This window comes from Pyrus communis, chromosome 8, assembly GCF_041283825.1.
Source record: "Pyrus communis isolate YQ-2024b chromosome 8, ASM4128382v1, whole genome shotgun sequence".
Classification (NCBI taxonomy): domain Eukaryota; kingdom Viridiplantae; phylum Streptophyta; class Magnoliopsida; order Rosales; family Rosaceae; genus Pyrus; species Pyrus communis.
This window is the reverse complement of record NC_142572.1, coordinates 6,860,001-6,886,118: the sequence shown is the minus strand read 5'-3', so window position 1 is coordinate 6,886,118 and position 26,118 is coordinate 6,860,001. Positions and strand designations below refer to the sequence as shown.

At 38.9% G+C, this 26,118-nt stretch overlaps 2 protein-coding genes across 2 annotated transcripts; both read right to left on the bottom strand.

The window, feature by feature from the left end:
• Positions 1-1,769: 1,769 nt before the first annotated feature.
• LOC148694678 (uncharacterized) lies at positions 1,770-4,937 on the bottom strand. Its single transcript, XM_088698287.1, has 8 exons — positions 4,853-4,937; positions 3,849-4,133; positions 3,664-3,767; positions 3,436-3,549; positions 2,892-3,199; positions 2,295-2,402; positions 2,105-2,243; positions 1,770-2,000 (listed from the first exon to the last, which is right to left on the bottom strand). Exons 1-8 carry the CDS (start codon positions 4,935-4,937, stop codon positions 1,770-1,772), a joined length of 1,374 nt encoding a protein of 457 aa, XP_088554413.1.
• A 12,727-nt stretch (positions 4,938-17,664) lies between these two features.
• Positions 17,665-23,911, bottom strand: LOC137718625 (nitrate reductase [NADH]). The gene is made up of 4 exons (XM_068458174.2): positions 22,832-23,911; positions 22,437-22,577; positions 21,669-21,901; positions 17,665-20,033 (listed from the first exon to the last, which is right to left on the bottom strand). The coding sequence occupies exons 1-4, from the start codon at positions 23,805-23,807 to the stop codon at positions 18,675-18,677; spliced, it is 2,709 nt and encodes a 902-aa protein (XP_068314275.2). The 5' UTR covers positions 23,808-23,911; the 3' UTR covers positions 17,665-18,674.
• Between the last annotated feature and the right edge of the window lie 2,207 nt (positions 23,912-26,118).

Here is a 26,118-nt window from a genome sequence, read left to right as displayed (position 1 = left end):
GCACAACACATCAAGGTGTCATGACGATCGGCGTCTAGAACAATCATCAAATCATGCCTCAGAAATCATATCGATATAATATAACTCATATAAAACACGTCACTACGTAGATCGATCCAGAAGATCTGCAACTCAGATTTTTGATCCGTAACTTCCAGAGGTTCACAATATACCTCTAGAACAACATCCTAAAATGTCATTACCATCCAACGGTCGGATCTCCATCAATTGCCAAAACCAATTGACGGTTAACATTCTATTATATGAACTTACAACTCCAATTTCGGAAGATCCGTAAATCGGATGCCCAATCCGTAAGTTCCTATAATCCTCAAATATTACATATTACAACTTATCAAAGTTTGGTGACGATCCAACGGTCGGATCGTCAATTCACATTTTCACCAAGTAACGTAACGTAAAGAATTTAGGTCCAAACAATCAATCTACGTTACACAATCACCAAAACTGAAATCAAGGCAATTCATTTAGCCTAAGAATAACATTGACGGCCCCCTGGCCACGTGCCGCTGCGGGTGGCGGTCAACCGCCCCGGCTCATCGAAAAATCCAACTATTTCTAAAAATTACCAAAATTTGCAGAAATAAAGATCTCAGTGAGTAGAGTAAACTTTATACATGTGGCCAAGGCAAAATTGGCTTGGAAGAACTTCAATTTCACCAAAACCGTGTGGAACCCTAGGTTTTGGGTGTGTTCAATCCTACTCCAAAACAACTCCGTCATCCCAACCATTGCTTGGGGTTTGTTCTAGGCCTCAAGAGGATGCCATGGGTGCTGGAAATTGAAAGAAATTGCTTCGGGATTGGGTGATTCGAAGCCAAAGCCGCCACACCCCTCCTTGCGAATTTCTCCATTTTCAAGGCCAAATCTCTCCAAATTTGAGATGGAATGGATAGAGGGAAGGTGGTGGAGGAGTTCTTAAAAGGTTTCTAGAAGCAATTCGTCGGAAAAATGGGTGAAAATCGTTGAAAAGGGAGGTGTTTGCCGACCGGGTTGAAAACGGGTTACGGGTCAAGAGAACCCGACTTCCCCTTATTCTCCTTCTCTCTCCTTTCCCTCCTGTTCTCTCCTTTGGTTGGTTGGTCTCCACTTCTCTCTTCTCTTGATTCGCCAGAATTCTCTCTTCTCATATTTCTCGATTAGGCAGCTCACCCAATCCTGTTTTTCCTCCCCGAGTCCTCTTCTTCTTCTTTTACCAAATTCCAAATTTCTAACAACTCTTAAAATAATAATAAGGTTATAATATATATATATATATATATATATATATATATATATAAAGTTTAAATAGAAATTAAACTAAAAATGCTTCTCGGTTTACTGTTCCATAAAACTTTAACCAAAATTTCAAATCCTCTTCTGCTTGCTCCTACGAGCCCGTATCGTCGAATACTTCAGCAATATGCTAAAAGAATTCAGTAGTTCTTACTATACACTGATCAACGAAAGCCAAAAACCCTTTACCTCTAGGGTGATTTCGTAAAATCAAGCTTTTAAAATTTGTAAAATCATAAAAATTTGGTACGGGCTGCGACAATCTACCCACCTTAAAAATTTCTTAAACAAAAATTGCAATCCACTAATAATCATAAAACAACCTTAGGTATAACTCTCTCATCCGATAATCGGTCTCTCAAGTACCTTATTCCGCTGAATGATTCCTTTATAAAACTTTCATCAACCTCACTGTCTATTTCTCAGAACCTTGTCTTTCCGATTCAAAATAGTCACTGGTCCCTCATCATATGTCAAATTCGGATAAATTCCAAAGGTTGAAGAGGTATCACTTGTGAAGAATTTGAAACGTAATGTCGAAGCTTCGAAACATGAAACACGTCATGCACTTTCGACAACTCTGGAAGCAACTCAAGTCTGTAAGCAACTTCACCGACTCGCTCGGTGATCACATAAGGTCCGATGTAACGAGGACTTAGTTTGCTTTTCTTTTCAAATCGAACCACACCATTCCAAGGTGATAGCTTTAGAAATACCAATCGCCTACATTATATACTCAATCAGTGTCATGTCGGTCTACTAAACTCTTTTGCCGATCCTGGACAGCATTCAAATTAGACTTAATTACTTGAAAAATCTGAGTGGTCTCATCCACAATCTCAGGGCCCACCAAAACTCTTTCGCCAACTTCTGACCAACACAAAGGTGTACGACAAGTTTTCCCATATAATGCCTCAAATAGCGACATACCAATCCTCGAATGAAAGCTGTAATTGTAGGCAAATTCCATCAATCCAACCGCTTATGCCAAGCGTCACCAAACTGCAATACTGAAGATCTCAGCATATCCTTCAAAGTCTGAATAGTCCTCTCTGATTGCCCATTTGTTATGCTGTACTATAAAGTAACCTTGTATCCAAAGCATCCTGAAACGTTATCCAAAGCTTAGAAGTAAATATAAGATCACGATCTGAGACGATACTTACTGAAATTCCATAGTACTTTACAACCTTCGATATATATAATTCCAGCTAATTGGCTTAAAGAATACTTCTCCCTTACTGGAATAAAATGAGCTGACTTAGTAAGCTGATCAACTATCACCCAAATGCCATCATAACCATTTCGTGTACAAGGAAGCTTGTACACAAAATCTATAGTGATATTTTCCCATTTCCATTGTGGAACGGGAAGTGGCTGCATCAATCCAAAAGGCTTCTTTCTTTCCACTTTAACCTGCTGACAGATGATACACCTACTTACATACTCAGAAATTTCTGTTTTAATACCCGGCAGATAGTAAAATGGTTTAAGGGTATGATACTTCTTAGTACCCCCTGGATGTATCGCATAAGCTGAAATATGTGCTTCATCCAAAAATTGATTTCTTTAATTCCATATCATTAAGCACATACATCTTATTCTCTTGCATAAGCATGCCATCTGATTCTCTAACTCTGAGGTCTTTCTTTTTCCCTTCGTTCCTTGCCTCGATTAATTCTTGGGTTCCTTCGACATTCACTTGGGCATTGAGTATACGATCAACTAATATTGGCCCGACCTGGAAATTAGCCAATAAAGCTTCTTCTCGTTCTATCACCTTAAGCTTCACTCCAATAGATCTCAAATCCGTAAGAAGAGGAACATGGCAAGCATACCAAGCATTAATTCTCACTAGAGTCTTCCTATTAAGTGCATCAATCACAAAATTTGCACGGTCACCCTGGTCGTGCAATCATATTCACTAAGCAACTCCATCCACCTTCGTTGCCTAAGATTAATATCCCTCATAGTAAACAGATACTGGAGACTTTTATGATCCGTACAAATCTTGCATTTCTCACCATAAAGATAATGTCTCCATAACTTCAAAGCAAAGATGATAGTTGCTAACTCCAAATCATGAGTATGGTAATTCATCTCATGAGGTTTCAAATACCGTGAGGAATAGGCAATTACCCTACCATGTTTCATTAACACACTTCCAAGACCATTCAAAGAAGCATCATTGTAGACCTCATAATCACCATAACGAGTCCTAAAAGCAATCTTAGGGACATCCTCACTGATGATCTTTAACGGTTAATAACCAGACCTTAAATCATTCTTTGAAAATACATAGGCACCTCTAAGCTGGTCAAAAAAATCATCAATCCGTGGCAAAGGATAACGGTTCTCAATCGTTACCTGATTCAATTGCCTATAATCAATGCATAGTCTTAATGTTCCGTCTTTCTTCCTCACAAACAAAACTGGGGTTTCGCAAGGTGGCGTACTAGGTTGAATGAAACCTTTATCAACCAATTTTTGTAGCTAAATTTTTCCAATTCCCTTAGTTCAACAGGAGTCATTCTATAATACAATAACTGTACCTGGAAATAAATCAATGGTGAACTCAACATCTCCGTCTGGTGGCAATCCAGGTAAATCCTCAGGGAAAACATCAGGAAAATGTCTAACCGCTTTAACATCCTCCATACTACTCAGAGCAACATCATTTAGTACCGCATGAGCTAAGTATCCTTGGCAGCCATTCGATAACAACCTCTTTGCTCTCACAGCAGAAATAATGGCATGCCTCACTTTACCTTGCTCGCCCAGAAAAGTACCTTCTGGTAATCCAAGACGATGGAAAGTAACTGATTTCCCGAAACAATCTATATTGTCACGATTTTAATGCAACCAATATGTGCCTAAATAACATCGAAATCCACCATATATAACGGGATAAGATTCACTGGCATAACAACATCTTCCACCATCAATGGATACCCTGAATAAACACAATACTAGCATAGAATGACCTACCTATTTACTTGCTTAACGAATCCAACGAATAAGTTATTAATATTGCGGTCTGCAGCCGGTAATACCGATAACTCACTGTTGTCTCAATAAGTAAGTAACGATTCTCGAGGGTGCAATATTACCATCTTGCCCCTCATTGGGAAATACATATACACGCCTCGATCGTGCTCATTCACTACTTTCTTTGGCAACATCATCCATAACATAAAATTTCTACATCACAATCAATTAAAACTCTAGCAAATTGACCAAGAATGTTTAATGTGCCCATGATCAAGTCCGAAAGATTATAAGCATCTTGCAGCTCTATGTCTCATCTATCCACATGTAAAACATCCACTGCTATCCCGCCTACACTCTCCAAAGTGTATGTTATTGTACCTACGACACAAAGGTACATTTCCTCTGCCAGAGTCACCCTGCCTCTGAAATCTAGGACCTCTAGTAAATCTACCACCTCGCCTCTGACCAGTGGTACTAAAACCTTTGCAGGAAAAACTAGAAATAACCCCACTTCTTTTGAAAGAAGTGGTACTAAAACCTTTGCGAGGTCCTTGAGATGACTCACCTTTACCTTTGTCATCTTTCCTCTGATTCACATTCTTTTCTTCTTTTTCATCACTATCGCTGAACATATTCTCAGAGTCCTCCATCCTCAACAAAATCTCATAAAACTCTTGGTAAGAAATATAATGGGTAGTGGTCGTTAAAGAACGCCACTTCTTCTTATTACCCAGCTTAAAACGATGTAACATCTTCGTCAGATTAGCAGCAACATCCGAATGGTAACGAGACAAGTCAATAACTTTCCATAATACCTATTCGCTATCATCTTTCCTTGTCTCAAATTTGTAAACTCTTGCTTCTTACCATCAATATATGTCGGTGGAATAAACCTTTTCTGAAACAACTCTTTAAACAATTTTAAATCAACTGTTTCATCTGGCATCAATTGATAAGCCTCCTATCTCCACCAAGATGCAGATTCAAGACCCAAAGCCCAGGTAGTCGTCTCGACCCACTTGTCAGGAAGAAGATTCCGTTAACCTTGCATAAACCGAAACGTCTTTTCCAAATAATTAAGCCATCACCCTGCTCCCTCAGGTCCTTCATTCCCATAAAATGATTCAGCTTCAACTTAAAAATAGTCTCAAGAGGAGTCCTTTTGGAAATGACGGATAATAGACTGAATCACATTAGCAATAACTTCCCTTAACTGAGCTATATCAGGAAAACTAGGCTCAACTGAATGACGTGGCACTCTACGAGGCGGTATAGTCTTAGCAGAAGACACTAAGAAATTCTCAAGATATACGTGATTACAACCTGGATCTGATACCAACTGATACACCCTGTCCTAAGGAATACGTGCTGGCCGTCACGTGAGAGTGACGTAACCATGTGCACAGTACGGAAGCTAAGAAGATAAATAGAATTACAAATAAATAAAAACCGAATCACTAGCAATACTAGCTAAGAAATGATGCTAGTGCGAGTCTAAGTGTATAAATACACATTCAGAGCAATAAGAACGTCTAGTTGCAGTCAAGTAGGACAATTACTAAGATATAACACCCGAAGGTGAATCCTACTTTTGTGAATTCTGTCAGAACTCCGTTGGATTCCTCGTGGCCACCAAAGCTCTGCTACCTAGAACCTGGAGGGGCGAAAAACAAAACACGTGAGTGGGCAAAAACAAATCTTTTCAAAACCTTTTCTCTTTTCAAATGTTCTAACCCCTCGCCGTAAAACCTGTATAATTTCCCAGAAAAATAGCATATATACATATATACTCATCATAAATCATATCTCAAGTCATGCTATCAGTATGCCACTGAGTGTATGCCATGCTCATACTCCGAATATGACAGAAAGGTTATAACATGTGATGCATCTCAAATCAAATCACATAAGCCGGATCCACCTCAGTGGCCTGTACGGTTGATTATAACTCATCATAAATAATAACATGTCAACCGTGTGATCAGAATGGCTGAAACTATAGCTCATAACTAATCTCACATCATATCAATTCATATCAAATCCTGCACACGAGTCGGAACCACCTCTAGTGGTCTGTACGACAAGCTTGGGTATAAAATAAATATACCTTTTGTCTTGATTTTTCCAACCTTCTTTTTGAGCTTGGATTCCCTGCGTCAAAGTAGTAAGTAATTGAAAAATCTTATCATTATCACTTGAATTACCTACATTGCTTTGGGCAGGTTGTGGTGGTTGCATAGGCGTTGAATAGAACTCCTCATATGGCTGCCAATATCCTTCTTGTTGAACATGTTGAGGTTCCCACCACATAGAGTTTGAATGATCACTCCAATCTGAATTGTAAGTATTGGAAAACACGTTATTCCTTGATTGAAGATCAAATGTACCAACGCTTTGCATTTGGGACCTTTCCATGAGCTGTGACAAAAGAGAAACATTATCAAGTGCCATGTTGTGCTTCTCTAGTACCTAAAATCAACAAACAAAACACAAATCAGAAACTAAAACTAAAATAAATAACAGAAACGAACAATCCAAGGAATTAGCAAATTTGCTAATCCCCGGCAACGGTGCTAAAATTTGATACGAAAATTATACGCACACAAATTAAACCCTCTTTTTATCAATTGTAGTAAGTATGTAAGTAGGGATCGTTCTGGACCGGGGATTATGAGGGATTGTTAATCACTTGGATTTGACTCAAAAACGTAAAAACACAATATAAAACACTATACTAGACTCAAAGAATGCAAAACTAAACTTTAAAACACTAACACAAACCAAAAGACTCAAAACTGCCTAAAAACACTAACTAGGCAGTTTCTGACCTTAAACCCAATTTTGGACGAATTTAAGATTATGGCTTGATTCAAAACACTATAAAACATAAACTAAACAGATTCTAAGCACTAAAGAACAAGAAAGTAAAGGGGGGTTTTGATTTGACGAAAATTGAAATAACGAAACAAGTTAATAAACTAGGCAGAATGTAAATATGAATTTGTGATAGAATTGAATGGATGGATGCTAGCCAAGGGGTTCATCTCCACACATGTTATACTTGCATATAAAAAAGATTTCCAATTGCTTTTCAATAAACCATGAATTCTCAATGCTCCAAGTTAATTAGATCCGCTTAAATTAACTTTCAGATTTCCCTAGATTCATTGGATTGAATGGAATACGCATTACAACCAAATTATTCCTAATCAAAGTCTCTAACTATGGAATACGCTTGATAGAGACATTCAACAAAGATCATTAAGTTCAACGGAAATCATAAACATCGACTAGGCATTCATAACTATGGAATACGCATGAAACTTATGCCAAGAATTCGTTTAACGCGATTGTTTATAAGCAACCTCCACTACTTGTGAATATAAGTTCATAACTATTAGGTGAAACTCACTTATATTCTAGCGTCATATTCATGCATGAAAATTAAGCGTGCACTCTCAATAAACATACATAAATAAGTTATCAATCAAACAGTTAAACAAATTGAATCCACAACTTATGAAACGCAATTAGAAGTAATCAAATCATAATGCAAGCATAAACATATATTTCGAATCCCCCCCTAGCCAAGGGGGGTTTAGTTCCTCATGATTACAAAACAAAGAGAATTGAAATTAAACATTGAATTCAAAGAAAAAGAAACACCTAAACATTCCAACAACTCAAACTTGAATTGTATGAACGTTTAGGCCCTCTTCTCTTCCTCTTTGTTGCTGCACAAGGTCTAAGGTGAGTTTTGGGGATTATGGATGATGTAGAATGAAGTGAGGAGTGGTGGAAATGGAAGTGATGGTGTTTGGATTGGTAGGGAACTCACGGCACAAGGGGATGTTGTTGGTGTGTATGGATGATTTTCTGAATATGGAAGAGTGAATGAATGTTGTGTGAAGTGTGTATGGTTTTTATAGGGAGAGAATGGATGGGAGAGCATGTGAAGGACAACTAGGTTAAGTGAATGCATGTGCAAAACAGCTAGGAAAAGCTGTGGGAAGCTGGAATGAAATGTGTATGCACGGGTTGGCTTCATTTTTGGAATGTTGAATGTGCATGTGAATTAAAGCTAGGGTGATGATGATGAATGCATGTGCAATGACTGGAAATGAAGGAGTAATGCACGGCTTTGAAGTGATTGTGCTGAAAATGAATTAAAGGGTGCATGTGGGTTGGAAATGCATGTGGAATGGCTGAAATGCAAGGGGAATGTGCACGGCAATGGGAGGAATTTCTGGAATGATGGCAGGTTGTGTATGTGAATGATTAGGGTGAATATGCATGTGCTTTGACAGCTAGGTTGAATTAATTAAAGGGAGTGCATGTGGCTTGGCTGGAATGAATGGAATGCAATCTGAAATGGGATGGGAGTGCACGGCAAAGGGTGAATGGGTGATGTGTGATTGAATGTGCATGGCTGGAATGAATGTGTTTACATGTGCAATGACAGCTAGATTGAATGATGATAAATGCATGTGGATTAAAGAGTGAATGCATGTGGATTAAAGAGTGAATGCATGTGAATTAGGTTGGAAAGTGGCTGAATGAATATGTAAATGAAAAATGAAACAATGAAAAGGCCCTTGGGTGAGAAAATAGGTACGGCTGAGATGATTTCATAGATCAATGGGAGGCTACGGATTAAAGGGATTTTTGTGGCTGAGATGGTTTGATGAATGAGTGGATGGGGAATGGGAGTGAGGAATGTGGTTTTAAGTAGTTAGAAATAGGAAACAAAGCCCTTCCTTGCACGGCAAGGAAGGGAAACATAAGGGGACACATGGCATGGCTTAAGATTGCAAGTTTTGCGACCTAGAATAGGTAGGATCCTTTGATATTAGGTCTTCAATTTCGTCCATTCCTTTTGCTCCAAACATAAGCTATCCATTCCAAGTCCAATTTTGCTCCAAAATGCTCCAAAATGCATCTTTTTGCTTCCAAAGCCATATGAACCTAAAAACACACGAAAATGGCTTAAACTACTAAAACAGCTATGAATTAACAATATAAATGCACGAAAACAAGCTAAGTAAGTCGCCTAAATATGCTCCTATCATTCACCCTATAACTCCCTAGCACAACATATCAAGGCGTCATGACGATCGGTGTTTAGAACAATCATCAAATCATGCCTCAGAAATCATATCGATAGAATATAACTTATATAAAACACGTCACTATGTAGATCGATCCAAAAGATCCACAACTCAGATTTTCGATCCGTAACTTCCAGAGGTTTACAATATACCTCTAGAACAACATCCTAAAATGTCATTACCATCCAACGGTCGGATCTCCGTCAATTGCCAAAACCAAGTGACGGTTAACATTCTATTATATCAACTTACAACTCTAATTTCGGAAGATACATAAATCGTATTCCCGATCCCTAAGTTCCTATAATCCTCAAATATTACGTATTACAACGTTTCAAAGTTTGGTGACGATCCAATGGTCGGATCGTCAATTCACATTTTCACCAAGTAACGTAACGTAAAGAATTTAGGTCCAAACAATCAATCTACATTACACAATCACCAAAACTGAAATCAAGGAAATTCATTTAGCCTAAGAATAACATTGACGGCCCCCTGGCCACGTGCCGCTGTGGGTGGCGGTCGGCCGTTCCGGCTCGTCGGAAAATCCAACTATTTCCAAAAATTACCAAAATTTACACAAATGAAGATCTCAGTGAGTAGAGTAAACTTTATACCTGTGGCCAAGGCAAAATTGGCTTGGAAGCACCTTAATTTCACCAAAATCGTGCAGAACCCCAGGTTTTGGGTGTGTTTAATCCGACTCCAAAACAACTCCGTCGTCCCAACCATTGCTTGGGTTTTGTTCTAGGCCTTAAGAGGATGCCATGGGTGGTGGAAATTGAAAGAAATTGCTTCGGGCTTGGGTGATTCGAAGCCAAAGCCGTCGCACCCCTCTTTTCAAATTTCTCCATTTTCAAGGCCAAATCTCTCCAAATTTGAGATGGAATGGATAGAGGGAAGGTTGTGGAGGAGTTCTTAAGAGGTTTCTAGAAGCAATTCGTCGGAAAAATAGGTGAAAATCGTCGAAAAGAGAGGTGTTTGCCGACCAGGTTGAAAACAGGTTACAGGTCAAGGGAACCTGACTTCCCCTCATTCTCCTTCTCCCTCCTTTCCCTCCTGTTTTCTCCTCTGGTTGGTTAGTCTCCTCTTCTCTCTTGTCATGATTCGCCAAAACTCTCTCCTCTCATCTTTCCTGATTGGGCAACTCACCCAATCCTTTTTTTCCTCCCCGAGTCCTCTTCTTCTTCTTTTTCCAAATTTCTAACAACTCTTAAAATAATAATAAGGTTATAATATATATATATATAAAGTATAAATAGTAATTAAACTAAAAATGCTTCTCGGTTACTGTTCCGTAAAACTTTAACCAAAATTTGAAATCCTTTTCTGCTTGCTCCTATGAGCCCGTATCGTCGAATACTTCAGCAATACGCTAAAAGAATTCCGTACTTCTTACTATACACTGATCAACGAAAGCCAAAAACCCTTTACCTCTAGGGTGATTTCGTAAAATCATGCTTTTAAAATTTGTAAAATCATAAAAATTTGGGACGGGTTGTGACAATAAGTGCTTCATTGCGCAAAGGGTTCAAGGGTTCTATAAATCTCATATTAGCTCTCCCTTTTCCTCATCCTTTTCACCAAACCCCTCACCCCCACTTTTTCTTCTTCCCCAAACCTCTCATATCCCAATTCCAAGGTGAGTCTTTATAGATTCAAATAAAGAACAATATTTTTGTCAACAATCTTCAATTTCCAAGGTAAGCCTTTATATATCCAAATAAAGAACAATTTTGTTTCAATAATTATTTTTAATTTATAAATTGTGACTCATAAGTTGTGGGTTTTTTAATATATGAAAATTATAATGTTGTAGGTGTCCAATTCCGCTACTGCTCCAACTAAATTGGGATATGAGGGAGAAGGATCTCGGATAGGTAATACCAAATTTTCTATGAATTTTATGGTGTTTTTTGTTGTTGAAAAAATTTATTGGATTATTATAATAAAACTTGATGTAACATCCCACATCACCTAGGGGAATGGATCCTATAAGCCTTATATGTATATTCTCATCTCTACCTAGCACAAGGCCTTTTGGGAGCTCATTGGCTTCGGGTTCCGTAGGAACTCCGAAGTCAAGCGAGTTCGCGCGAGAGCAATCCTAGGATGGGTGACCCACTTGGGAAATTCTCTTGTGAGTTCCCAAAAACAAAACCATTAGGGTGTGGTAGGGGCCCAAAGCGGACAATATCATGTTACGGTGGAGTCGACCCTAGGATGTGGTGGGGGCCGGCCTGGGATGTGACAATTTGGAGTTTGGTATCAGAGCCAATCCCTGGCCGGATATGTGCCGACGAGGACGTCGGGCCCCTAAGGGGGGTGAATTGTAACATCCCACATTGCCCAGGGGAGTGGATCCTGTAAGTCTTATATGTATATTATCATCTCTACCTAGCACGAGATTTTTTGGGAGCTTACTGGCTTCGGGTTCCGTAGGAACTCCGAAGTTAAGCGAGTTCGCGCGAGAGCAATCCCAGAATGGGTGACCCACTGGGAAGTTCTCGTGTGAGTTCCCATAAACAAAATCGTGAAGGCGTGGTCGGGGCCCAAAGCGAACAATATCGTGCTACGGTGGAGTCGAGCCCGAGATGTAACACTTGATGAATTCCTTAGTTTGATTTGAAAATTTTGTTTTTGCCTCAGAAAAATACAAAAAAAAAAAAAAGAAAAAAAAAGAAAAAAAAATGTCTCGCCAGATCAGAGAACAAATAATTGATGAAGGTAGGCGAATCAAGTTCGAAAAGGAAGCTTAAGGAAGCCAAGACAGAGACGCACAATATGCTTGCCACAACATAGGGCCATTATTGTGGAACCACTACCCTACGAAGTGGTCGTTCTAAAATAGTGTCGAACGAAATAAAGAAGTCTTTGCTGAATGAGATATCGGTAAGTGTCAATTAGTAATTTAATAATTCATGATTTAAATTATATTATAATTATTAATAATACAATGCTTTGTGCTTAACAAGTTGATTTTATTACTTATGAAAATGACCCTGAGCTAATGAATTACCTGGATGACATACCTAAGAGGCGTTATCAAGAGTTGAAGCGTAACGCCGACTACGAGGTACAAGCACCACCAATGCAATAGATGTTTTATTTAGATGTTATGGAGGAATAAATTTTAGTATGTAATCGGTTTATATTAACATTTGTGGACGGTGCTTTAAATATTTTCTTCATTTGTATTTGGATTAAATATTTACTTTAAGTATTTTATTTAAATATTTTCTTCATTTGATTTACTTAGACGATTTAAATATTTTATTTAATTTAGTGAGAAATAGTAGTCAATATAATTAATTAAAAATATATATAAATGACTCGCGCGACGGAGGTCCTTTATCGCGCATAGAGTATATGAGCAGTGAAAGCCATGTTGGTCACGCAAAAGTTCTTGGCGCGACGAATATGACCTTTGTTGCCCAAGGTTCTCACCTAAATTCAATTAGGGATAAGTTGTAATAATCAACGATATTTACCTTGTGCGACAAAGGCTTCATCGTGCAAAGATTGCCCATTTATAAGAATACTCAGTCACAAGAAGGGCAAAACTGCAAGCTCATTGCAACAGCTGCCTCTCCCTTCCTCCATCCCTTCAAATTCCACTCCCTCCATATCCCTCCATCTTTTTATCCATTCCACCTCTCTCTCCATCTCCACTCCATCTCCACTCCATCTCCATCTCCATCTCCATCTACATCTCATCTTCCTTCCTTGATGAACATTTTTAGCCTTCTCATGGTAAGGTTTATCGAGGGATGAGGAATGCACTATCTTGTGACATTGATGCCTTCTCTTCTAGATAGAGCACGGGACATGTTGCCATGTCAAAGCATGCAAATGCAGACTTGAAGCAGCAGTTTACGGCCCAGGATGCCCATCTTGCGGCCTAGGACGATAAGATGAGGTCAGATCTTACACAACCTCCAATTGTCCGACTTTTAACTCTTGATGCCAACAGTTGCTCTTCAGCTACCTTTGAGCTCCCAACTGCTCCACCCAGCAACCTTGATGATCTTCTTTTCTATTTTTTTTTATATATTCAATAAAAATTTCAGCTTGTACATACATACATACATAAATATATATATATATATATATATATATAATTTTTTTAAATTTAATTAAAACAGTAAAAAAAATAATTTAAATATGTAATTTAATTAAAAAGTATAAATAAAGAGAAAAAAAAAATTAAAAAACACATTTGAGCAATGAGTGACCTTCGTCTCATAAGATTTAACATAAAGAAGTCTTTTGTCGCATAACATCTTGAATGACAAAAATATCATAATTCAAAAATATTACTGAAAAAATTTCCTTGCAGCAAGGTTTACACGAAAAAATCCTTAGTCACGCAAAGTCCTACCTAACAAAATTTAGTCGTTGCCAGTGTCGACGCGATGACAAGCTCTAGTGGTTTTAAACTTTAAGCAACAACAACCATCGTTTCGTTACATTTCTAGCGACAAAGACTTCTTTCGTCGTAGGAATGTGCTTGTGAAGAGAAAGTTTCCAAAGTAAATAGTAATGACTAGCTGTCAAAAGTTAATTAGGAAAGTCACCTTTGTAATTTACCCTTTCTGTTTTGGTTTGTTATTTTTAGCTTTCCTATAAATACTCTATGTAACTTAATCATTAAGATATGAATGAAAACATTTGTCAATATAGTATCACGAGGCTCTCTGTCTTCCGACTTCTGATCCTTTGACAAAATTTTCTTGCATTTTCTTACCTACCAAACAGATTGCTTCCATTCTCTTTCGTGTTCATCCATGGTGGCCAATTCCTCTCACTCCTTTCTCCAGTGATTGAACCTCTTCATCCTTCTCTACTGCACACTGAGTGCCCTACGACTGCCAATCTGAACTCTTCTCCGATGAACACAAACCCTAATTCTTCTATCCAGGCATCGATCAACTCAATCACAATCAACAATATCGGCAACATGATTCAAACCAAGCTGAAGTGCCACAATTATCTTGTGTGACGATCTCTCTTTAAATCGATCTTCCGCTGCTACAAACTCACCAACATCGTTAATGGATCTGAGCCTCCACCGCCTTGATTTCTTATTGATAATTCTGGAAATGTCACTTTGATTCTGAATCCGGAATTTGAGATTTGGTACGAAAATGATCAAAACATCATTATATGGATCAATTCTACTTTTTCTGAAGATCTAATTCCATTCACAATTGGTGTTCAATCTGCGCGTAACCTCTAGCTTAATCTTGAAAAACACTTTAGCGGTGTCTCTCGCTCTCATATTCATCAACTACACACGAACTTACAATTTGTTACCAAAGGTTCCCCCTCCATTTCTGAGTACTTGCAGCACATCAAGGAGATTACTAATGCTCTTGCTGCGACTGGCTTTCCGGTTAATGATCATGATTTTCTTCTTATTATTCTCAATGGTCTCCCTGACGAATATGATTCTTTTGTGGACTCGGTTCAGTTTCCATTGGCTGATACTTCAATTGATGACCTTCATGGCTTCTTTCTTAGTAAAGAAATGGCTCTTGCTCGCAAGAAACAAGCTCAAAGATCTTCCACTGCTGAATTTTATCAAGCTCTTAACTCCATTCAAGCAGCTTCAACTCTCACTCCCTTACTTCCTACACCTCAGGCATACACTACTCAGAACACCAATTCTTCTAACTTCACCAAAGGCAATTCTCAGCACCATAACAATTCTTATAATCGTGGAGGCAATCGCTATTGATTAAACAACTACAAAAATAATTCTTACAATCGAGGAAGAAATCGTGGTGGTTTTCGTTATTCTACAAATACTTTCAAAGCCAATCCTTGTCAAATCTATGAAGATCCAGGTCATCTTACTATTGACTACTCAAATCAAATGAATCCTAATTTTCAGGGTCGAGTTCCACCAGTTAAACTTGCAATGTATGCAAACACCAACAATTATTCTCCTCCTTCATGGCTGCTTAACTCCAGCGTAAGCTTCACATAACCAATAATCTCAACAATATCCAGAATCCACAGCCATACAATGGTCCTGACAAAGTGTATATTGGAGATGGCTAAGGTTTGCCAATTCTCCATTCTGGTTCTACTTCACTTCATACATCTATTGCAACTTTTCATTTAAACAATGTGTTGCATGTTCCACAACTAAAGCATGATCTACTTTCTGCAAATATATTTCTTCGGGACAATTGGTGTTCATTGAATCTAAATCTTTTTTACTTTAATGTCAAAGATCTTACTACGAGGATGATGCTTTTTAGAGCTCCTGTTCGCCATGGTCTCTATCCTTTCTATGCATATTCTCACTTTTCAGCACCATATCATGCTCATACTGCAATCAAAGCTTCTCTTACTACTTGGCATCAACGTTTAGGGCATCCCACGTTCAAGACTTTGCAATCTGTGCTCTCAAAGTCTGCCTTGCCTATTTCTAGTTCCTTTCAACAGTTTTTCTGTTCAGATTGAGTTTTAGGCAAATGTGCTAAGTTACCATTTCAGCATTCTCTTTGTAATACAGCTAGACCTTTAGAGTTGGATTATGCAAAGGTTTGGGGACCAGCTCCATTGCGTTCTGTAAGTGGCTCTCAGTTTTATATCATCTTTGTTGATGACTTTACCAAATATACTGGTTGTATCCACTTAAGTACAAATCAGATGTATTTCAGACTTTCATTGAATTTCAACCACTTGTTGAAAACTTGTCTGGCTATAAAATTGGAACCTTAAGATCTGATTCAAGGGGTGAGTTTCTCATTCTGATTTCAAGCACCATCTTTCTGTTCATGGCATTCAACATTAATTAAGTTGTCCCCATACACCTTAGCAAAATGGTTGTGCAGAAAGAAAGCACTTGCATGTTGTCGAAACTGCCATGACTCTTCTCATTGCTTCTAAGGTTCCACATTATTTCTAGGTTGAAGCTTTTCTCACTGCAGTTTACTTAATCAATAGACTACCTCCAGTGTCTAAAGCTTCACTATGGGAACAATTGTTCAAAAAGTGTCCAAATTACTCTCAACTTAGAATTTTGGTTGCAATTGTTTCCCTTGGCTTAAACTTTATACTAAGTCAAAACTAAACCCTAAAAGCAAGCCATGTGTCTTCGTTGGTTATAACCTCTCTCATAAGGGTTATAGATGCTTGGATCCCCCTACAAATCAAGTTTATGTATCTCGACATGTCCATTTTGATGAAGCCACATTTGTTTTTCACAATTTCAACCTTCTTGAACAACAACAAACCACATGTTCCTCCTCATCTCATTCTTTCCCATTTTCTCTCACTTTTTTGAAACTCTACTCTCTCTCTCTCAGCAACTTCCTATCTCACAATCTGCCTCGCTCTTTCAACCTCATACAAATGCTCCAAGTTCTCCCCCCTCCAAATTCAAATCCTGCACCCACATTCCTACCTGATTCACCCATTCCAAACCCTGCACCACCAAGTTCTCCTAACCTACCTAAACCTACACCTACCATTGCACCAGCCTCATTATCTACAGTCTTCATTCACCCTATGCAAACTCGATCCAAATCAGGGATCATTAAACCCAAAGCCTTTACAACAACTAAACATCCACTCCCTCATCATCTTGACACATAATTTGTCCCATCTACATATCTTCAAGCCTCCAAGTATTAACATTGGAGAGCTGCAATGCAGGATGAATTTAATGCCCTCCAAAACACTGGAACCTGGAAATTTGTACCTTCTGATTCTACCTACAATATTGTTGGTTGTAAGTTGGTTTTTCGGATCAAAAGAAAACTTGATGGATCTGTGGACAGGTACAAAGATCGCCTTCTTGCAAAAAAGTACAATCAGCAATAGAAAATTGACTATAGTGACATATTTAGTCTAATGGCTAAACCAGTAACTATTAGAATTCTTCTTACTCTTGCAGTTCAATCAAACTGGTTTATGCATCAACTGGATGTAAGCAATGCATTCTTGCATGGCTTCTTAAAGGAAAATGTCTACATGTCTTAACCTCCCAGCTTCATTGATCAAGATCCATCCTAATCATGTTTGTCATTTGCAAAAGTCTCTCTATGGCTTAAAGCAAGCCCCTCGAGCATGGTTTAAAAAGCTTCAATCTGCATTACTATCTATGGGTTTTCAAGTTTCTCAATCTGATCACAGCTTGTTTTTTCTTAACCAATCTATCTTGGTCCTGGTCTTAGTCTATGTAAATGATATAATAGTTACAGGACCTTCCTCTACTGCTTATGCTAATGTGATTACTCAACTTAGTGCTCAATTTTCAGTTAAGGACTTAGGGGATTTGCATTATTTTCTTGGCTTGGAAGTTACTCGATCTGCTTCAGGAATTTTTCTTCATCGATCCAAATATATTTTGGATCTTCTCAAATGAACTAAAATGGATGGAGCAAAGCCTTGCATTACACCTCTTGGTTCTGCAAAATTGGATCTCACATGTTCTCCATTAACTAATCCTAAAGAATGTCAATCAATAGTTAGGGCACTTCAGTACCCCACTTGGACTCACCCTGATCTTTCCTTTGCAATCAACTTAGTGTGCCAGTTTATGCACTCTTCTAAAGAACTACATTTTCAGGCAGTTAAACATATCCTTCGATACCTTAAAGGCACTCTTGGACATGGTTCATGGTTCCCTAAAACTGCTTCACCTCTCACACTTAAAGCATTCTCAAATGCTGATTGGGCAGCCTATTCTTGTGATCGACGCTCTACTGGTGGTTTCTACATATTCCTTGGTTCCTCCATCATTAGTTGGAGTGCCAAGAAGCAACACACTGTTGCTCGTTCATCCACAGAGGCTAAGTATAGGTCCCTTACTCACACTGCTATAGAATTGACATGGATATGCAAACTATTCACGGATATTGGATTTCAGTTGCCTTCTCTACCTCAGATTTGGTGTGCCAACATTTCAGCGATTGCATTGGCTTCCAATCCCGTGTTCCATGCTCGTATCAAGCATGTCAAGATCGATTATCACTACATTCGAAAGCTAGTCCTTGCCAAACTTCTCATGGTTCAGTTTGTGTGCAGCTAAGATCAAAACGATGAATTTTTTTTTTTCGTCGTGCAAATGTTCTCTTCTCGAACGTTGAGCAACAAGTGCAGGGTGATGAAGGTTTCATCATGCCATTTTTTTTCGTCGCACAAATGTTCTCTTCTTGAAAGTTGTTTAATGTAGTAGTGTTCTCAACGTGATAGCAAATAGAGTACAATTGACTTTATTTTAATATGTACATATTACGACCTCTTCTGCACATATACCCTTCAAAACAACAGCAATGAATTTGTGGTATCATAATTCATCTTCTCCAAATTCGGTTGCACGGCAAACTTAATCATCGGAGGGGGCCCGCATGCTAGTGCAAGAACATCGTTCGATCCATTGGGAATGTGCTCTCTCAGCACACTCTCCGTGATGAATCCCACACTGTATTCCCACCCTTCCTTGCCATTCTCCACCACATACCAAACCGTGAACCTCTCATGTTGTTTAGCCCAACCATCAAGCTCTTCCCTCAGCAAAATATCATCTTCCGTCCGATTTGCATACACCACATACATTTCAGTCTCATCTTCTGGGTCCTTCAAAATGGCCTGAGCCACTTGGTAAATTGGGGTGATCCCGGTCCCACCAGCCAGCATGGCAAGCTTCTTTGCAAACTTTGGCTTGCCATTGACCAAAAAATTACCACGACCAGTGTACTCTATGTGCCCTAAGGGACCCTTTATGTCTAGTGCGGCCCCTATTGGCAGTGAGTCCAAATACTGTGACATGATTCCCCCATTTGGGAACTTAGGGTGCACATTTTTGAAGTAAACCTTGACCACCAAATCAAAGTACCCAACTTCATCAACTGAGCTGCTTGGAGTGTAAGCCCTCATGCAAAGCTTGTCTTCAATTGTAGCACACACGAAAATGTGCTTTCCCACTGGCAATCCCAAAACTTGGTCTTCTGAAGGCAATCCAAACCTGAAGAGCCTCACGTCGTGAGAGATCGACATCTTGGCTATGAGCTTACATGAGATTTTCTCACGCGGAATAAGTGCGACACTTATTGAATGCGTTACTTCTTTGATTGGGGCTAACTGTGCCATGTTAGAGGAAATAAGGTCCAACACTGACGTTGTTCTTGGTGGCCCGTGCACGGAGTTATTAGGAGAACTAGATGAGGAGTCCGAAGCATAATTCGTGGACACCAACTCTCCAATTCTATAATCCTCAATCATTTTCTTGGCCTTTTCCGAGTGGATGGCGTCAAACTCTTCGGTGCAGTCAGTGCCAGCGTTGATGAGAATGCTATCAGCGCCACCAGGGTGGTCGTTGAGGAAGCTAGTGCAGTCGTAGACATGGCCATGGACAATGATCCAGGCAGATTGAGAAGAGTTGTGCTTCTTAACATCTGAAATTGAGTACATCTTGGTTGCACTAGTGTTCATGAAGGGTGTTGAAACACTTTTCTTTAAGATTGTGTTGGATTCAGAGTCCAAGCGTTTTTCTTTGGCCATCCATCCGCCTGATTGGTTTCCAGGTTGAGTTGGATGCTCAAACACTAGTCCTATCTCTCCCCTGTGTGGTTTGCACACATTGGTTTTCACCCGAAACCAGCAGTTGTTCATCATTCCCTGAAAAATAACACCCACAAATCAGAAATCAATTAGTGAAAAAGAATTAAAGATTAAAATATCACATAACTACTGGCGATATATTTTTTTTGTTAAATGTGTTTAAGTTACATCTTTGTAAGTGGAATTATGATAAGGTGATGTACATGTAACTTTATTTAAAATGCAATCTTCATCTATCAACATGTCATAGTTGTTACTTTTCTTCATTAATAAAGAAATATCAATGCTCAGAATTTTAATTTATCTGCCCAATGGTAGAAAAGTTCGAGCTCCAATTTTTATATTTTGATATACTATATTCGGTTTCTAAATTAGCCTCTCTCTCGAGAAATTTTTCTTTGTACCCAAAATACGGGTGGTAACCCATGTGTCATAATATAAGTGGAATGAAGTTTTATTTTTTAAGTTTTTAATGTTTTAACACAGGTATCTCATCACTTGTATAGTGATAAGTGGTGTACCATTATGTATTCTGAGCACACTGAAAATACTCTCCCAATGAGACTGTGATAAAAAAGATATCAAATATGTAGAGATGTGTGCGTGTAGAAATAATATACTAATAGGTGCATCTAGATTAAAAAATAATAATGTCAAGTTGATAAATTATTAGACTAAATTGGTAAATCATTTGATGTTATCAATAAAAAATAAATACATTAATTAATACTTAATTATTAATAATCACTCTATATTATTTACAAAATAATTTAAATAAATAATCCTAGCATTATACCCAAAAAAAACCCACTGACCCACACTTCGTGGAGAAGATTCTTGTGTAGGTTGGAGCACCCCTAATAAACAAGTATTTCTTCAATTTTTTTTGTCCCAAGACCCAAGGATGCATGGTGTGACGTCACCAATGAAATGAAACACATTTTCAATTGCTAGATCCACGTTTTCGAGAAATTTGTAAGGGATGTGATATCCACGTGCCTTTTTACTTTTCTCATACTTTTTTAGTTTTCGGTTATCGGATCGGATGAATTGAAGAATATTAACGAACATAAATTAACAAGGGGTGTGTGAGAAATAAAAAAAGATATGTGGATAGCACACCCCATTTTTAATTGTGAGGGGAACATAAGTGGTACACCATGTGTTTTAATAGAAATGGTGGAAATTTTTATTTTTTAAGTTATTAACTTTTTAACACATATCTCACCATTTGTATAGTAATACATGATATACTATTCAGTGTATCGATTTGAAAAGTCTCCCACGGTTTAATTTGGGGAAAGTGATAGGTGACAATCTGATTTTTGACCCCACTAAAAGCCAGCCACATATTGCCAAGTTTGCCCTACCAAATTATTAACCTTGAAAAAAGACTCGACGATTATACTGGCCTCGAGGCCCACAAATAAAAAAGAAGAAGAAATACTTGGTTCCAGCAAATATTTTGTACTTGTAACCCTAATCCTAAATTCTAGTATTTTTATTCATTTGTTAATCACAGTTTAACACGATTATAAACAGTTTATTTATAAATTAAATTAATTCATAAGAAGGCTGAAAGTGTTCAGTATCGAGTACTTATCCATATATGTTTAGGGTTTAATTGTCCCTTAATATCGACAGTATTTAAAATGTAGAAGAAAAAAAAAAGTGTGGTACTTATATCTTTACCATGACGTTCCAAATGAGTTTCTCGGGTTGAGTATTGAGTGTCTCGTCCCAAGCTCGCACTGCAATCTCTTTGGCAGCGAGTAGGTCGAGCACCTCCACTTCTAGTGACCAGAAACACCAGCACCAGTATTTCCCGTACTTGTTTGGCTTCTCCTGGTGGTCTAATGTGCACACATGCCACGTTTCACCGCCATCCATTGTTATCTCCACTCGTGTGACTTTCTTCCCGCCGCCTGTAAAAACAGAAGAGCTGAATCACTACGTACAACGTATGTAAAAGTAAAAGCCCTAGCTTTTACCTGTTTCGTTTTCAACTTTTTTTCTTCATTTTTTTTTTCATTTTTTAAATAAAAATTATGAGGTATAGTCATGGAACAATAATTGTGACCTGTAATAAAATCCAAAAAACTTGACAAATTTTTATGATTTTCGTAACGTGGTTTCCGATATTTTATCAACATGCATCGGTGTTTCATTAATCTTCATTCTTTATTTTTCAACCGAAAAGATAGGATCGACGAGACTATTAATATCACTCGTTAAAAAAGTCAGAGTGTACTTTCTTGTATACAACTTTTCTTTTATATTTTTATAAATATCGAATGAAAAATAATAATTTTGGAGTGTAATGGACAAAAAAAGTCTTGAGAGACCTGTACCTACTCTTTTTCCCAACTTTTATCTCAAACTTTCTTATATAACTTAGACGCAACTTGTTTTGTGTTTGAAAAATAGTTGTACAAGTATAGTGTAAGCTTTATAACTCACCTGAGTATGCGTAGCCTTTCATCGTATACGGCCTCTGAGTTGTATACGAGTTGATCGCCAATATCTCCTCGTGACACGGCGTTGTTATAACGGAGTTTATATTCAGCTCGTTAATGATATACTCCGGCTTGTACCACCACGCTGCAACATAAGTTCACAACCCAACACAGTAACAGTATTAGCTTCAGATGTAAACACTTAAACAGTTAAACAGTAAAAGAAGGTAACACTTTCACCTCACAACTGACAACTATCAATATTAGGTTTAGTCACGTCACAACTGACAACTATCACTATCACTTTCACCTCACCTCGGCGCTAAATTTTACACCACGGGCCAACAGAAACGCTCAAATTTCAAGTGCGGACAAGGTGTTCGATAAAGTCGTAAATACCTTCAGCGTTGGCTAGCTCCGCATCGACGTGCGACGGGAGCACTCGATTATCCTTGAAGTGGTAGTAGTTGTCGGATTCCGACGTCGTTACGACGATGCGCTTCAACCACTTCACCATCCGACCCCCGATAAACCCGGGTATTATGACCCGTACCGGAAACCCGTGATCCGGCGCCAAAAGCTCCCCGTTTTGCATGTATGCTAGGATAATATCCCTCGAGGGGTCCATCGCCACCTCCTTTCTCAAGCTCGTCCCGTACTTGGTTCCACCGCCACCGGGAAGGTCCTCGGCCCCCTCAAAGCACACGTTGAGGGCGCCGTTCTTGCGGCTGCGGATCCCGCACCGCTTGAGCAAGTCGCAGAGTGGGACGCCGCGCCACAAGGAGTTGGAGATGCCAGCGGCACCCCAGTTGAAGCCGATTGTCTTCTTGACGAGATTCTGTTCCTTCCTCCGGTTTCCCGCGCAGACAAGGGTAACTGGGAGCTCTCGTGGCTTGAATTCACGGACGAGCTGGTCCATGGTGAACCGGGTCGGTCGGCGGACAAGGCCGGTGATCTCCACAGTCCAGTCCTGCCAAGTAGCCTTGGGGACCACGCCGTGGTTGCGGACGTAGTGGAGTGGGACCGGGGTGATGAATCCGTGGTGCATGAGGCGGGTGAGTGGCGGTTCGCAGTTGAAGGGATGTTTTCCAGTGAGGCGGACCATTGAAGAGTTACGACGCACCCAGCTGTCTGACGTGGCTTCATCTCTGGGGTCCAAGATCGACGGCTCTAATTCGTTGTTGCCTCTCCGGATTAAATCCGTGTATTCCTGGACGACGCTGTCGTCATTTTCGTCGTCGGACGACGAGTCGTTGCTGTCAACGAAGGGGGTGCTTTTCGGGGGTGTGGGATCAGAGAAGTTGAAGGAGCGGACGACTCCGTTTATTGGCGGGTTGAGCTGGGGGAACTGGCGGTTCTCGACGGAGGCCGTCATATCTCAGCCGTGTGTCGGGCACCTTTTGTGTGTGTGGAGTGAGGAAAAGGGAGGAATCTTTTTTCTTTTGGGATATCTGTGTTTGTGGGATTTTGTTTTCCTAGGAAAAAGAGACGGTGGTGGAGAGTTTATATAGCAGCTCCACGGATAGATTGTTGACACGTGTCACGCGAAACGTGCGGCGTCCGGAGAAAGGAGGTGTTGGCGCGAGTGGTGAAGCCTTGGCTGCTATATGGCTGGAGGGTTAATGGCCTACAGGCTACAGCCATGTCGAGAGCCGCACAAAAAAAACTTATGTCTGCCGCCAATCAAATTAATTCAATTTTTTTTTTTCTAAATATCTGTAAAAAAGAGAATATTAAAATATATTAGTATTTCTGAAGGGTAGTCATTTTTTTAACGACATTTTGGTTTCGGTTCCTAATCAACCTAATTATTAGACTGAAATCTTATTTGTTTAGATATTTTGATCGAGATCCTTAGCCTCATTTAAGATATTTAACTCATGTATCTATGCATTTAATGTCCCACAAATTATGACATTTAAACAAATTCAAATAATATTTTTAAATATAATAAATACTTAAAAATTAATTTTAGAGTAATATTGTTCTTCACAAAAATTATAGCAAAAAAATAACGTACCCTCATAATTATTAACATATTTTAAAAAATAACTATTGATATATTTTAAAAAATAAATTAAATACATATAATTAGCATGGGTACATTTAGCAAAATTAAAAACGGGTACAAATAATTGAAAAATATGGGTACAAATACAAATAAGAGTTTAAAAAATATGGGCACAAAAAGGAATTAATATATGGGTACAAATTAAACTGAAAAGAAAATCAGTACAAAATTAAAAAAATTAAAAATGGTTGCAAATTAAAAAAGGGTACAAACAAAAAGTAAAAGTATATGACAAAATATTTAGCCATGAATATAAATATAACAAATGTAACGTTTCTAACATTAACTGAATATACTTAGAAATAAAAAATATTTTATTATTAAAATAATTAACGTCGTTTATTAAAATCTAAGGACCTTAATCAGAAATTGAAAAGGAACAAGATTTTAATTAATGAACAAGGAAAAATAGAGATGGGAATCTAATTTTGTGATATCCCACATCGCCCAGGGGAGTGATCCTTAAATGTATATTCCAATCCCTACCTAGCACGAGGCCTTTTGGGAGCTCACTGGCTTCGGGTTCCGTAGGAACTCCGAAGTTAAGCGAGAAGGAGGCTAGAGCAATCCCATGATGGGTGACCCACTGGGAAGTTGCTCGTGAGTTCCCAAAAACAAAACCGTGAGGGAATGGTAAGTCCAAAGCGGACAATATCGTGCTACGGTAGTGGAGTCGGGCCCGGGAAGTGGTCCCACCCGGGCCGGGATGTGACAATTTGGTATCAGAGCCTAACCCTGGCCGCGGGTGTGCCGACGAGGACGTCGGGCCCCTAAGGGGGGGTGGATTGTGACATCCCACATCACCCAGGGGAGTGATCCTTAAATGTATATTCCAATCCCTACCTAGCACGAGGCCTTTTGGGAGCTCACTGGCTTCGGGTTCCGTAGGAACTCCGAAGTTAAGCGAGAAGGAGGCTAGAGCAATCCCATGATGGGTGACCCACTGGGAAGTTGCTCGTGAGTTCCCAAAAACAAAACCGTGAGGGAATGGTAAGCCCAAAGCGGACAATATCGTGCTACGGAAGTGGAGTCGGGCCCGGGAAGTGGTCCCACCCGGGCCAGGATGTGACAAATTTTTTTTATTTTTTTTTATTTACCTCTAGTCTTCCCTATAACAATTAATTGACCTTATCGTTTGTCAAAAAATAAATATTTTATTTATTTATATTGCTCGTTGTACAAATATAATGTATTTTCGAATGGTGAGAAATGGGTGGAAATTTTCTAGAACATTTTTGAAATGATATTATCCAACTTAGCTAAATTAGGAAAGTGGGAATGGCACCAATATTCTACGACCGGTATTATCATTGTGAGATGTAAATTAATGAGGATGCATGGATTTGTAGTTTTGTACGTTCATCGTTGCATGGAAGCTTCATTTGGTGACCGACTCGGCCGGGATAGGGCCCTCTCTGTTAAGATTTTAAATCATACACAATGGAGGGTAAACACTGCCCAGATATTAACTTCCCTTGTCGACACGGTTTCATCCCTAAATGGAATGAAGTCTTTTGTTTGGGATTGGTATGTAATTAGATCGGGACAAGTGTGGTTCTTCGGTGTAGAGAAATTTTTCATTGTAGTCGGAACACAGATAGTATATCACGTATTT